Source organism: Gopherus evgoodei, chromosome 1 (genome assembly GCF_007399415.2).
Source record: "Gopherus evgoodei ecotype Sinaloan lineage chromosome 1, rGopEvg1_v1.p, whole genome shotgun sequence".
In the NCBI taxonomy this organism is placed as follows: Eukaryota; Metazoa; Chordata; order Testudines; family Testudinidae; genus Gopherus; species Gopherus evgoodei.
Window position 1 is genome coordinate 272,608,597 of NC_044322.1, and position 15,324 is coordinate 272,623,920.

The 15,324-nt window shown below is 45.6% G+C and overlaps 1 protein-coding gene across 1 annotated transcript; it reads left to right on the top strand.

Annotated features, from left to right (window-relative positions):
• Positions 1-2,924: 2,924 nt before the first annotated feature.
• LOC115643198 (histone acetyltransferase p300-like) lies at positions 2,925-13,800 on the top strand. Its single transcript, XM_030547072.1, has 6 exons — positions 2,925-3,056; positions 4,366-4,459; positions 5,675-5,812; positions 6,497-6,614; positions 12,150-12,312; positions 13,717-13,800. The coding sequence occupies exons 1-5, from the start codon at positions 2,975-2,977 to the stop codon at positions 12,294-12,296; spliced, it is 579 nt and encodes a 192-aa protein (XP_030402932.1). The 5' UTR covers positions 2,925-2,974; the 3' UTR covers positions 12,297-12,312; positions 13,717-13,800.
• The last annotated feature ends 1,524 nt before the right edge of the window (positions 13,801-15,324 follow it).

The window sequence follows — 15,324 nt, forward strand, 5'->3', positions numbered from 1 at the left end:
TTATGGTTAGAGACCATGTTGGCTTAACCAGGAGATCTTCAATGACCTGAAACTCTAGTCCTACAGAAAGTAAAAACTAGGGTCAATTACAAAGGATAACTATAAAAAGCTCATGCAAAGAGGGACAAAAGGAGATTAAATTAGCTGGGAACATAAAAGGTTACAAAACATTTTTATAAAAACATCAAAGAAAGAGGAAGACCAAGAATGGAGTGGGAGGGAGGAGGGACTTTGAGGGGGCTGCACTTCTGTAGCACTGCAGTGAAGATGCTTGATTCAGACAGAGCTCTCCTATCAACTTAAGTCATGTCTACACTAGAGACCTTACTCTGCACAGCTGTACTGCCAAGGTCTCCTTTGTAGCCACTCTATGCTGATGGGAGAGCTCTGTCTCCTGTTGACATAACTAAACCCCCAAAGAGCTCTCCTGCTGACATAGTGATGTGCACACTACCACTTATGCTAGCAAAACTATATTGTTCGGGGGGGGTTCTGTTTTTTCATACCACTGAGCAACATAGTTGTAGCAATGTAAGCTTGCAGTGTAGGCCTGGCCTTAGACAAATTTAGATGTCTCCAAGTCAGCAGGGCCTGATGGAATACATACTAAATATGTAAGGAATTGGCTGAAGAGATCTGAGCCATTAGTGATGACCTTTGGGAACTCCTAGAGGAAGGGGGTGATCCTAGAGGACTGCAAATGGGCAAGTTACCCATCTGTAAAAAGGGAACAAGGACAACCCTGGGAAATACAGACCTGTCAGTCTAACTTCAGTAGCTGGAAAGATAATAGTGCAAATAATCAATCAATTAATTTGTAAGCACCACAAGATAATGTGATAAGTAACAGTCAATATGGACTTGTCAAGAAAAAATCATGTCAAACCAACCTAATATCCTTCTTGGACAGGGTAACAAGCCTTGTGGATAGGGAGGAAGCAGCAGATGTGATGTATATCAGTTTTAATAAGGCTCTTGATACTGTTTCACATGCCCTTTTCAGAAGCAAACTATGGAAATCTAGCCTAGATGAACTTGCTATAAGACAGAGCTCAGAGTAGTTATCAATGCCTCAGTCAAGATGGGAGGCCATTTCATGTGGGGTCCCACAGGGATGTGTCCTACATCCAGTTCTATTCAATAGAGTTATACTGTTATCCAAACTGAGAGTGCACTTAATTTGTTGATACCAAGCTGGGAGGGGGTGCAAGCACGTTGGAGGACAGGATTAGAATTCAAAATGTACTAGACAAACTGGAGAAATGGTCTGAAACACGCAGCATGAAATTCCATTAGGACAAATGCAAATACTACAGTTAGACAGGAACAATTAATTGCCCAAAAACAATATGGGGGGGGCAATGAACACCTAGGAAGGAGTACTGCAGAAAAGGATCTGGGGGTTACAGTGGATCACTGCTATGTTTTATAGACATCTGTAGTTCTGTTGCACCCCCCCACCTCCTTCCCCCCCCCCCCCCCAAAAAAAGTGAACATTCTGGGATGTATTGGTATGTTGTAAGCAATACTCACTACTTAGCACTGGTGAGGCCTCAGCTGGAGTACTGTATCCAGTTCAAGGCATTGCACTTTGGGGAAGATGTGGACAAACTGGAGAGTCCAGAGGAAAGCAACAAAAATGACTAAAGGTCTAGAACAGAGGTCGGCAACCTTTCAGAAGTGCTGTGCCGAGTCTTCACTTATTCACTCTAATTTAAGGTTTTGCTTGCCAGTAATATATTTTAACATTTTTAGGTCTCTTTCTATACATTTATAATATATAACTAAACTATTGTTGTATGTAAAGTAAATAATGCTTATAAAATGTTTAAGAAGTTTAATTTAAAACTAAATTAAAATGGAGAGCCCCCTGGACCGGTGGCCAGGACCCAGGCAGTGTGAGTGCCACTGAAAATCGGCTCGAGTGCCACCTTTGGCATGTGTGCCATAGGTTGTCTACCCTTGGTCTAGAAAATGTGAGCTATGAGGAAAGACTGGAAAAAATTCTCTTTTATTCAAGAGATGATTGAGGGGGCACATATAAAGAGGAGGGTGATAAAGGGTTCTCTTTGTCCACTGAAGACAGAAGTAATGAGCTTAAATCACAGAAGGGAGACTTAACCACCCTTCAATTAGGAAAATGTTCCTAATATCTAACTTAAGCCCCGCACAAACTACCTAGATTCCACAACCTGCCTATCACCGGAACTTTTTAAAAACAGGTTAGACAAACACCTGTCAGGGATGGTCAAGAGATCCCTTCTAGTCCTAGGTTACACTTCTACAATTATTGATCTCATTTGTTTAAACTATAAGCTTTCTAGAGGAGGAACAGTTTTCTTCGTGTCAAGCACCATGGGACCCTAATATTTGTTGGTCTCTAGGTGCTACCAGAATATAAACACCACCAAGCAGGTCATGTGTCCTCAAACTGATACATTAGATTTCTCTAAAGACAAGAATTTTTCTCTCTCATCATACTGTAGAGGTGTAACTATAAAATGTCACACTCCTTGTCATACATTGCTTTGTACAGTGCTGCCAGTTTGGAAGGATTTCTAGTGTAAAATTTCTCTGGCAGTTCCAGTGGAATGGGGTGGGGGGGCCGTAGGCTTCACAGAACAGTGTTCCTGGGCAGATTCCAATCTTTCTTATGAAAGGAAAACAGGACAGCCATGTAGGGAGGGGGAGGAGTTGGGATAGAATGAAGATCAGGCCAAGTTCTTGTGGCCACATGGGAGGAGAGTAGATGCCTAAAACAAGACATCTAGTCTTGTGCAAGTCTCTCTTCTTCTTCTTCTCCCTCCGCCCCCACCCTGCCATGCCTTGTTAGTTACTGATGTTTCTCTTCCAGCACTGTTGAATGGAGCTGAGGTAGAACTTGGAAATTCTCTTTGTAGAGTTTGGAGTACAAACTACTATTTGACACCAGCTCTCTCCAGACCTACAAAACATCTTGGCCAGGCATCTCCAGATGGCGGGATTACCTTGGCCTCAAGCAAATGGTCAGCAGCCAGAACAATTTCTCCAAGGGCCATCTCCCAGGAATCCACAAAGTAAGGTCACATTCCAGCTGACCGTGTATTGTCCAATGTGTCTCATGTTCTAGTGACCTAAATCTTTAGTCTAAATGCTGGAAAGGAAATGCAACTGGATTTGTGCCTGTCTTCCAAACAGGGCCAGCTCTAGGATTTTTTTGGCTGCCCCCCTCTTTATTTCTTACTCCCCAGACCTGCCCCAACTCCACCTTTTCCCCAAATCCCCAGCCCCACCTCCTCCCCAGGTGTGCTGCATTTTTCACCCCCTCATTGATCTCCTGCCCTAGCTCGCCATCACCCCAGGTGCACCACTTCTCCCTGCTCCCTCTCAGGCAAGGGAGGGGGGAGAAGCAGAGCCGCAGCATGTTCAGGGGAGCAGGTGGAGCAGAGGTGAGCTAGGGTGCAGGGCCGCAGCAAGTAATGGGGGGGGTAGAGGAACCACTCCAGCTCACCTCTGCTCCACCACTGCTGCCTTCCCCAAGCACCTGGCCGCTTGGCTTCTCCCTCCCAGACTTGCTGTGCGAAACAGCTGTTTTGCATGCAGCAAGCCTGAGAGGGAGGGAGGGAGGGGGAAGAAGCAGAGCGGTGGTGGCATGCTCAGGGGAGCAGGCAGAGCAGAGGTGAGCTGGAGCAGCGGGGGCACTTTTCCCCATGCCCTGGAGTCGGCACCTATGAGGGCTGGTGGCAGAATGCCACCCCTAGAAATGTGCCGCCCCCAAGCACTGGCTTGTTTTGCTGGTGCCTGGAGCTGGCCCTGCTTCCAGACTAGAACATCTTCCAATAGTACCACTTTAGTTCCTGAAATACTTACCTACAGCTTCCTTTGGTTAAGGAATTGTCTGAATTTTGCTGCTCAAATCCCTTCCCCACTAATCTGATAATCTGTCTTTCTGAATTACCCAGTTTGTAAACATTCACTAGTGGTTGCCTGCTATGCTGCTACTAGTGGCAAGAACTAGGAGAAGCTGAAAGAGGTTGCTGCCTGCTGGAGGAATATCCAGCTAAGGCTTTGTCTTTTAGTCTTTGCTAGTTCAACAAATGGCTTGTTGAAACCAGCCATGGTCCTTCCTGGCAGTGATCTAGGAAGGGTTTCTTGTGATAACCAGATCTACCCCAGTGGCTGGTCTGCTCTTCAGAACAACTCCAAGTAAGCCCTGTTCTCTCCTCTCATCACTCTTCCAAGATAAATTGTAAAGGGTCTTCACTTTCCAGGCATTAAATTTGGTTTTCTAAATGGATAGTTTCTTTCTTTAAAATAACTGTGCAAAGCCCAGTAAAAGCATGGCAAACTATTGGTCAAGATGCAATTTTTTTTCTTGATCTCTAGATCCTAACACTCTGAGAGTGAATGCAGGTTTAGAGGTTCCACGCCCCAGTCTCCCTCCTGAATCTGTGTTTCCTTTGGGTATAAACTTTGACAAGTAAGTTCTTGTCTCCTAATTCACATGTCTTGTCTACATGTGAAAAACTATGTTCTTCCTTAAATTCCCTTCTCTTCTTCCCCCCTGCCTTGCCCCAGACACAGATTTTAAAAAAATCCCAAATTGGAAAAGTTGTACCCAATATTGGTCAACCTACCCCCTGTTCAAACTAAGAATTGAGCATCTTTCCTTGAATGTAAAGACACTCATGGTGCAGCTACACAGGCTTCTGTCTTCCAATTCTATGCCTGGACTGCAAACTTGGAATCCTCTGGACAAGTTCATATAGCTCTGTCTACAGACAGACCATGCTGAGTGGTGATCAATGCTTGGACAGGCTTCCAGGGAATACCAAACTGCTGCAGGCAGTAGTGTGAGTTGTTCCTGTTGGGGGTACACTTCCTCTGGTGCTAGGGGCCTTCTGGAGGTGCTGTCCTTTAATAGTGCTCATGGCCACTAAATCCCTAGTGCATCTCTCAGACAGGTGGCTGTTGTTCCTGGAGACCTGGCCATACTTCTGTTTAGGCAGAGTTCTGCTTACTCAAATTCCTTGCATGTCTCACTGGCAGTGATGGGATTTGCTTCCGGGGCTAAATGAAGGTGTTGCCTCAGACTTGGGTACAGCCACCTCCTTGGTATGTTACAGCCATAGTCCCCCCTCCCTGGCACAAACCCAGGGCTGGTGGTATGTAGCTCAAATATCCCTTAAATGGTGAGCTGCAGACACACACCACTGCAGTGTCACTTCAGGGACTGTCCTGGGGAAGTCTGTGCAGAACTAAACAGCTTCTGGCAACCTCCTGAGTGGCTCCCTGGCTTCATACAGGTCTCTTCAAGGCTCTGTTCTCACTGGCTCTTCCTGGGCACCACTGCTGCTTCAATGGACAGGTGGCATAGAAGATGATATGGACTTGTGTATTCTGCTGCATGAACCCAAAACATGTAAATCTGTGCTCTTGAGTGAGGTCACAGGGCATCTCCTAGCCCTGCCCAAGCAGAATATCGGGGGGGGGGGGGGGGGAATATGCCATGGAGGTGTGGCTTGCCAATAAACTTTAGTTTCTTTTGTCCTGCTTTGCACCAATGATCCCCAGTGCTCTGGTCCAGAAACCCATTGCAAAAGGTGTTTAAAATGAAAGCTGCTACCTAAGATCTTAACTGTAACTCCAAGTCTTAACAATCTCTTCTTTTCCCCTCCCCATTCTTATTTTTAAGCCCAGTGATGGGTGAAATGGCAGCTGTTGCCACCCTAGGTCCTTTGCCAAGAGCACCACAATCCTCCAGCACTGGCAGGAATAACCAGTGGCAAGAATCAGTGAGTCTGGCACAGCGTGAGCATGTTGTACGGAGGATGTAGGTATCTGGTGTCAAAATGGACTTCTCTCCCTCCAAGAAGAGGGATGGGCTTCTGAATTAAGAAGCAAAAATTTCAGGTGTCCATTGCCCTATATCAAAGAACATGACTTCATGTGAAATCCCTTCTCTGCCTCTCTCCACTGCCCTCTTATACCCTTGCCAAAAAAAGGCAGATGGTGGCTGATGCTCCAAGTGGCTTGCTGAAAAGTAAAAAGAAGGGACCTGTAGGCTTCAGTAATGGATGGCGGTGTGTGTTTTGTTTTAAGGGGAGTGAAGACCATAGACTGTAAATACTTGGGTTCTATGAAATATTAACTTATAACCAAGGAAACTTTGTCTTCATATTACAGTAAAGCAGAGAACCCCAACTGAGATCAGAGCCCATTGAGCTCAGCTCTTTACCAATAAGAGGCTGCCTCCTTACTTCCTTGGAGGTACTGAGTTTGTCTCAGTATGATAAAAATGCTTTCCTGGTCTTTCCCCTTTTTATATGCTGCATGACACGTTGGGATGGGGTGAGACTAGATGCAGGGTTGTCAGTCAAAGCTTGCCCCTGCCCCCAAAGTGTCCTGCTCAAGGCCTTAGAATTACTTTCCTGAGATTCCTGAAATAAAAACCAAAAGCCCATCACTGGCTGAGAAGAATCGGTTTCTTCTAACTGAAAGATTGCATCTGTTGTAGAGTCCAAATGATTTATCCCAATCCTGATCCTGCCGTATTAGGAGATGAGCACACGGAGAGGCTGGCCTCATTTGCTCGCAGAGTGGAAGGGGAGTCATATGACCAAGCAAACAGCCGGGTAAGTGGCGTTAGCTCTGCTACCAGTGCTCCAGATTTATGTTTGGTCTGTACTATCTTAATTGGTGACAGCTTAAGCTTGTGCCAAGTCTTTGTCACTGATCCAGCCCTAATTAGAGTCCTAGAGTATGTCTGCACTATGAAATTAGGTCAAATTTACAGGTTGGTTTTTTAGAAATTGTTTTTATACAGTTAATTGTGTCCCCACACAAAATGTTCTAAGTGCATTAACTCAGCAGACTGCATCCACTGTACCAAGACTAGCATCAACTTCTGGAGTGTTGCACTGTTGGTAGCTATCCCACAGTTCCCACAGTCTCTGCCACTCATTGGAGTTCTGGATTGAGATCCCAACACCTGATGGGGCAAAAACAGTGTTGCGGGTGGTTCTGGGTACATGTCGTCAGGCCCCCTTCTCCCTCCCCCTCTCCTTCCCTCTGTGAAAACAGACAATCGTTTCGTGCCTTTTTTTCCTGGGTTACCTGTGCAGACACTATACCATAGCAAGCATGGAGCCTGCTCGGTTCACTGTCACTGTACGTCTCCTGGTGCTGGCAGACATGGGACTGCATTGCTACACAGCAGCAGCTCATTGCCTTTTGGCAGCAGATGGTGCATTACAACTGGTAGCCATCATCAATGTCTCCTGGGTGCTCTTTTAGCTGACCTCAGTGAGGTCGGTCAGGGGTGCCTGGGCAGACATGGGAGTGACCCAGCCAGGTCATTCCCCAGTCATACTGCACAGTCTTCTGGCAAGCACCCAGCAGGAGATGATGGCTAGCAATCGTAATGCAGCATCTTCTGCGGAGCACCCAGGAGATGACGATGGCTAGCAGTCATACTGCACTGTTTGTTGCCAGCCTAAGATGCATAAGATAGAAGGAGTGGATCAAAACAAGAAACAGACCAGATTTGTTTTGTATTCATTTACTCCTCCTTCTCTCCATGAACTCAACGGCCTGCTAAACCCAGGGTTTTGAGCTCAATCCTTGAGGGGGCCATTCTGTGTAACAGCTGTTTGTGTTTCTCCTTGATGCAAAGCCACCCCTTTTGTTGATTTTTTTTTTTAATTCCCTGTAAGCCATGTCATCAGTCGCCCCTCCCTCCGTCAGAGCAACGGCAGATAATCTTTTTGCGCCTTTTTTTCAGTGCAGACGCCATAGCACTGGTGTCAAGTTTCAGAGGGGTAGCCATGTTAGTTTGGATCTGTAAAAGCAGCAAAGAATCCTGTGGCAGCTTATAGACTAACAGACATTTTGGAGCATGAGCTTTCATGGGTGAAGACCCACTTTGTCGGATGCATGCATAGCACCGGGAACATGGAGCCCGCTCAGATCAGTGCAGCAATTATGAGCTCTGTAAACACCATGCACATTATCCTGCAGTATATGCAGAACCAGAACCTGTAAAAGCAAAACCAGGTGAGGAGGCGACAGCAGTGCCATGACGAGAGTTATGAGGACATAGACATGGATCTAGACTTCTCACAAAGCACAGGCCTCGGTAATGTGCACATCATGGTGTTAATGGGGCAGGTTCATGCCATGGAATGCCAATTCTGGGCCCAGGAAACAAGCACAGACTGGTAGGACCACATAGTGTTGCAGGTCTGGGACGATTCCCAGTGGCTGTGAAACTTTCACATGTGTAAGGGCACTTTCATGAAACTTTGACTTGCTTTCCCCTGCCCTGAAATGCCAGAATACCAAGATGAGAGCAGCCCTCACAGTTGAGAAGTGAGGGGCGATAGCCCTCTGGAAGCTTGCAATGCCAGACAGCTACTGGTCAGTTGAGCATCAATTTGGAATGGGCAAATCTACTGTGGGGGCTGCTGTGATGCAAGTAGCCAACACAATCAAAGAGCTGCTGATATCAAGGGTAGTGACTCTGGGAAATGTGCAGGTCATAGTGGATGGCTTTGCTGCAATGGGATTCCCTAACTGTAGCGGAGCAATAGATGGAACCCATATCCTTATCTTTGCATTGGAGCACCAAGCCAGCGAATACAGAAACTGAAAGGGGGTACTTTTCAATGTTGCTGCAAGCACTGGTGGATCACAAGGGACATTTCACCAACATCAACGTGGGATGGTCAGGAAAAGTACATGATGCTTGAAACGCTGGTCTGTTTCAAAAGCTGCAGGAAGGAACTTTCTTCCCAGACCAGAAAACAATTGTTGGGGATGTTCAAATGCCTATAGTTATCTTTGGGGACCCAGCCTACCCCTTGATGCCATGGCTTATGAAGCCATACACAGGCAGTCTGGACAGTGGTCAGGAGCTGTTCAACTATAGGCTGAGCAAGTGCAGAATGGTGGTAGAATGTGCATTTGGACATTTAAGTGTGCTGGCACAGTTTACTGACTAAGATAGACCTCAGCAAAACCAATATTTCCATTATTAGCACTTGCTGTGTGCTCTACAATATCTGTGAGACTGGAGGGGAAATGTTTATGGAGGGGTGGGAGGTTGAGGCAAATCTTCTGGCTGCTGATTACCTGCAGCCAGACACCAGGGCAGTTAAAAGAGTACAAGGGGGTGTGCTGCACACCAGAGAAGCTTTGAAAACCAGTTTCATGACTGGCCTGGCTACGGTGTGAAAGTTTTTTGTTTCTCCTTGATGGACACCTCCCCCCACCCCAGTTCACGCTCTACTTCCCTGTAAGCTAACCACCCTCCCCTCCCCACTCTGATCATTGCTCGTGGAGGCAATCAAGTCATTATTGTTTCACATTCATGCATTCTTTATTAATTCATCACACAAATAGAGGGATAACTGCCAAGGTAGCCCAGGAGGGGTGGGGAAGAAGGGAAGGACAAGGCCACACTGCACTTTAAACTTAAATTTATTGATTGCCAGCCTTCTGTTGCTTGGGCAATCCTCTGGGGTGGAGTGGCTGGAGGTCTCCCGCATACTTGGGCATCTGGGTGAGGAGGTATTGGAACTTGGGGAGGAGGGCGGTTGGTTACACAGGGGCTGTAGCGTGGTCTGTGCTCCTGCTGCCTTTACTGCAGCTCAGCCATATGCTGGAGCATATGAGTTTGATGCTCCAGCAGCCTGAGCCCTGACGCCTGCCTTCTGTCAGCAAGCTGACGCCACCTATCATCTTCAGCTCGCTACTTACTCTCTTCAGCCTGCCACCTCTCCCCGCATTCATATTGTGCTTTCCTGCACTCTGATATTGTCTGTCTCTACACATTCTGCTGTGCTCTGCCCATGTGGGAGGACAGCATGATCTCTGAACATTTCATCCTAAGTGCATTTTTTTTTCCTCACCTTCTAATCTTTCCTAGCCTCTGGGAAGGAGAAATACATGCAGCTAGTGGAGGGGGGGGAAGGAGAGTGATAGTTAAAGACACCTTTTATAGAACAATGGGTACACTCTTTCACTGTAAACCTTGCTGTTAACATTACATAGCACATGTGCTTTTGTTACAAGATCACATTTTGATAGCTTCACCCTTCCCGCCCTCGCATGGCTAATAGCTGGGAACATTTCTGTTCAGCCACAGGCAAACAGCCCAGCAGGAACGGGCACCTCTGAATGTCGGCTTAATAAAACCACCCTATTTCAACCAGGTGACCAGGAATGATATCACTCTCCTGAGGATAACACAGAGATAAAGAATGGATGTTGTCTGAATGCCAGCAAACGCTGGGACCCTATGCTGCAATGCTTTGTTCTGCAATGCTTTGTTCTGCAATGATTCCTGACTATGTGCTACTGGTGTGGTAAAGTGTCCTACCATTGAGGACAGAATAAGGCTGCCCTCCCCAGAAACCTTTTGCAAAGGCTTTGGGAGCATATCCAGGACAGCTTTATGGAGATGTCCCTGGAGGACTTCCACTCCATCTGCAGACACGTTAGCAGACTTTTCCAGTAGCTGTACTGGCCGTGAATGTCAGGGCAAATTAATTATTAAACATGTTTGCTTTTAAACCATGTCTAATATTTACAAAAGTACACTCACCAGAGGTGCCTTCTCCACCTACAGGGTCTGGGAGTCCGCCTTGGGTGGGTTTGGAGGTTACTGGCTCCAGGTCCAGGGTGAGAAACAGATCCTGGCTGTTAGTAAGGAAGCGGGGAAACCGTTTTCCCCATAAGCTATCTTCAACCTCCTCCTCATCTTACTCATCCCCTGCTTCTGTGTTGCATCCTACTCCATTGACAGCGTCAAAGCACAGGGTTGAAGTACTGGTGGCTGCACCCCGTAGAATGGCATGCAGCTGCTCATAAAAGCAGCATGTTTGGGGGTGTGACCCAGAGCAGCCTTTTGCCTCTCTGTTTTTTTGGGAAGGCTTGCCTGAGCTCCTTAATTTTCACACGGCACTGCCGCGAGTCCCTGTTATAGCCTCTGTCCTTCATGCCCTTGGATACTTTTTCAAATGTTTTGGCATTTCATTTACTGGAACAGAGTTCAGCTAGCATGGATTTGTCTCCCCATACAGCGATTAGACCCTGTACCTCCCATTTGGTCCATGCTGGAGCTCTTATGCAATTCTGGGACTTCATGGTCACCTCTGCTGATGAGCTCTGCATGGTCACCTGTAGTGATCAGCTCGCAACGCTGGCCAAACAGGAAATGAAATTCAAAAGTTTGTGGGACTTTTCCTGTCTACCTGGCCAGTGCATCTGAGTTGAGAGCACTGTCGAGTGGTCACAATGGAATGCTCTGGGATAGCTCACGGAGGCCAATACCATCAAATTGCATCCACACTACCCCAAATTCAACCCAGCAGGCCGATTTCAGCACTAATCCCCTCATTGGAAGTGGAGTAAAGAAATTGATTTTAAGAGCCCTTTAAGTTTGGGGGGGGGGCTTTGTCATGTGGACGGGTGCAGAGTTAAATCGAGGTAACCCTGCTAAATTAAAACTAAAATTGTAGTGTCGACCAGGCCCTAGTTAGATGAAGCTGCCAACACTCTTACTTAGGCCTGCTCAATACTGTCAAGGTGACATAGTTGCAAAAAACCTCAATTACCACGCCAGTGCCCTTGAACTGGTGATAGCAACAAGGGAGAACTCTGACGACAAAAAAGTGTAGAAAAATGGCTTCCGGTGTTCCTTTAAACCCTATAGCTTGAGACCAATCTGAAATAGAGCTGTCCTGAGAGCCATGAACGACCAGAGGGTCCAAAAAATGCAAGCTAGTATGTCACAAGCTTTTTTTTTTTTTTTTTAAAAGGGAATGGGGAAGTGAGTGGAAAGCATGTGTCCTTCTCACTTAGTATTTGCATATGTTTACAGCAAGGAAACTGTCTTCCCATAGTGACTTACTTCAATGTCCGCTTTCCTCGCATGCAATAAAGAATGGATGTTGAAATCTAATTCCTATACCTCAACAAAAAAGCTTCTTCGTGATGGTGGTGGGGCACTTGCAGGGAATCAGTATAGTATCTGACCTTGACTCTTTCTTTGCAGAATTTAGGATTAGGACAGCTTCTGCACATGTACAGTATATTGGTAGGGGGTTCCTTAAGCAAACTGTCTAATCTATAGGTTTTTTCCTTTCTCTCCTGTTCCTTAAAATTAGGAGGAATACCACCATCTGCTAACTGAGAAGATCCATGAAATCCACAGACACATACAGGAAGTACAAGAGAACAGGCTGCTGGGGCAGCAAGGACTTGGTGTACTGCCAGCTCCACAGCAGCAAGGACCTGGCATGGGTCAGCCATAACAAAGACTCTCTGCTAGTAAGAACAATATGGGTCTTTTAATGTTTCTTGATGTATTACAGTGAGTCTAATCAGTTCTCCATACCACCAGGAACTAACATGACTGTCATACATCTGTTGCTAGTTCTAAGCCTAAATAAGACTCTAACAGTAATGCTCATCAAGGGAGATGAGTCTCCTTGCTTGACCTTATTAAATCAGTTTGCTGCCTGGTAGGATGCTTTCACCATTTGTATTCCGGTGGCACCAAGAAGCCCCATTCAGAATCTGGATGGATCCTACTGTGCTAGAAGCTGTACAAAGTATGAGACTAGATATGTCACTTCTGGACACCTAAACCACATGCCCTAATCCTTTTGGATACCTCTTACTTAAGAGCACTCTGGTATTGGCTGAGAAGAAATATCCATAAATAAGCACTGATCATATTCTTTCTCATTCTAGGTCCAGTAAAGGACTAGGTCATTGGTGGGGGAGAAAGTGGTTTGCCAAGCCCCTCTGATATATGTGGGCATGCTCTTGACAGTACCCAAGTAACTTACAACCAATCTAGAACATGGGGAGACCATATCTTGTTGATGCTATACCTGATGACTCTTCTCCCTAGTCAGCTGCACAATAAAACTGTATTGTGCCCCTAATAAATGAATCCCCCAAATCTCTATCTGGCTGCCCCTTAAATGTTTCTATATTATACAGGACTAAAGTGTCTTCCCAGGATCCCTGTTTGAATACTGTGCCATGTCCTTTAAATGCACCCTTGTTAACTTTGGTAATACAAGTGAGGATAGTCTACTTTTAAAATCTACCTGTTTCTCCTGCCTGGTGGTGGAGTTGGCTTTAAGAACTTGTATTTCTGTTTCCTTGGTAAAACTTTGATTTTAACCAATCTTTAATAGAGGAATGGAAATGTTACCCACTACTGAAGAACAAATGCAGAATAATATGGCTTAAGCTGTACACACCTGTTAGTGGCTTCCTTGTCCATGAGTTTACCCTAATCTTTGATCTAGATATCTGAAGATGCCACCCCTTCAGCAATCCACATGGCTTGACCTGCCTTCCTTCTAGGAGGGGCAACCTAGCTCCTGTACCAGACACACTGTCCTTGTGACATGACTCTCATATGATGGATCTGCTGGTGACATGAGGAGCCTTTTCTGAACTGCCTCTCTAGTCTCCCCAAGTGAGCATTTAGCATCTGGAGCCTAAGGCTCCTTGGTAATGACATGTAGGAAGCCTAATAGTGCATGGAACTTGTCCATTCAACTCCATAGTATTTCTGACCATTCTGGCTACAGTAGGAATGGGGTGCAGTCATCCTGTATCAAATTGGAGAGCTTAACTGTGTCTAACAAAGTTGTTGGCAAATGGGGAGTCTTCCTCCAAAAACTTTACTTCTAACTATTCTTTTTTTAATAGGCTTTTGTGGAGAGCTGAATGGTAGATTCCAGCCTCCAGAAAGAAGTGTCTGGACTATCCTCATCTAAGCTGCCTCCTCTGGACAAGATTAACAAGTGACTACAATTTCTTAGTGTACACTAGGTGTTACGGATTCAGATTTTTAAATGCAAAGTAAGAGTTTAACATACTCCCCTACAAGTCTATTTTAATAACACTTATTAAATCTCTAATGCTCTCTGACTCTGTACAGCTTGGAAGGCTTTTTTTTATTTTTTAAATTTATTTATTTTTTTTTAAGTCTCCACCCATTCAAATTTGAATTCAGGTGACTGGAAAGGTGTCCAGGGAAACCTGGATCTGAATCTCTTCTGAATTAAACAGGTGTAACTCACAGGTCACTTGCTGGAAGATTCTCTGCACCTTGAAGTCTTTAAACCACTATTTGAGGACTTTAATGGCTCAGACATAAGTTTGATACGGGAGTGAGTGGGTGAGATTCTGTGGCCTGCATTGTGCAGGTCATCAGACTAGATCATAATGGTCCCTTCTGACCTTAAAGTCTATTATTCTAATATTGTACTTCTATTGTAAACCAAAAGAAAACTGCACCAGCATCTCTGGATGTCTCCAGATAACTGCTGCTCTCAGCACCTCTTATTTAAATAATCCCCAAACAACTTTCTGTTACCATTACTGAGGTTCTAGGGCAATGATTGTGGAATCTTTCCCCTTTTGTCTTACCACATACCACCCCCCCCACTCCGGATGCAACTCCTTGAGACTGTTTTGCTAAGCCAAGGTTCAGAAACTAGCAACACCCAAAGGTGGCTAGACACACATGGTCTGCCTCTTTATTTTACTGCCCTGAAGACTGAACCAATTTGAAAAGGGGAGAGAAGAGAAACCTTTCACTCTCCCACCCTTATAGAACAGGCTATTTTTTTTTCCCCCAGCTAGGCTCAAAAGGCTCAGCTGAGCAGGGAGGCAGGGATAGCTCAGTGGTTTGAGCATTGGCCTGCTAAACTCAGGGTTGTGAGGTCAATCCTTGAGGGGGCCATTTAGGGATCTGGGGCAAAAATCTGTTTAGGGATTGGCCCTGCTTTGAGCAGGAGGTTGGACTAGATGACATCCTGAGGTCTCTTCCAATGCTGATATTCTAACTTTTGCTCTGATATTGGCTTGGGGTCCAGTCCCACCATCTCTGGCCTATGGTTTGTCTGAGTCAACTCCAACAGAGTGTGAAATTAATTAAGTCAGAGCAGATCAGTTTTGCTGTAAGGAGTAACTCACCCCCTCCTTTTTGCCCAGCTACAACTGTCCCTGGGTAGGCTATGGAACTGGAGTCTTCTGGCAGATGTTGCCAGTTTCCACTAATTGTCAAATAGTAAAAGCAAAACACTCCAACTTAAAGGGGCTGGAAACATCCTAAGCTTGGTTTGTTTGTAGAAATAAATAATTTCTTTCCTTCCAGCCCCCTCACTGTTCCATTAATGAAATGGTAGCAATGTGCTGTCACTTCTACAATGGGGTTTTCTTTATTAGGAAACAAGGCCACTCTCAAATTGTCATTAGGTAACCCCCCCCAGCTCATTTTAAGGTTTCACTGATTTGAAGCAGAGTTCAGCA

Coding starts and splice junctions, on each gene's coding strand:
- LOC115643198 (XM_030547072.1), top strand. CDS start 2,975: ATGGCGGGATTACCTTGGCCTCAAGCAAATGGTCAGCAGCCAGAACAA. Junction 3,057..4,365: donor ATCTCCCAGGAATCCACAAA/GTAAGGTCACAT, acceptor CTTGATCTCTAG/ATCCTAACACTCTGAGAGTG. Junction 4,460..5,674: donor TTGGGTATAAACTTTGACAA/GTAAGTTCTTGT, acceptor CTTATTTTTAAG/CCCAGTGATGGGTGAAATGG.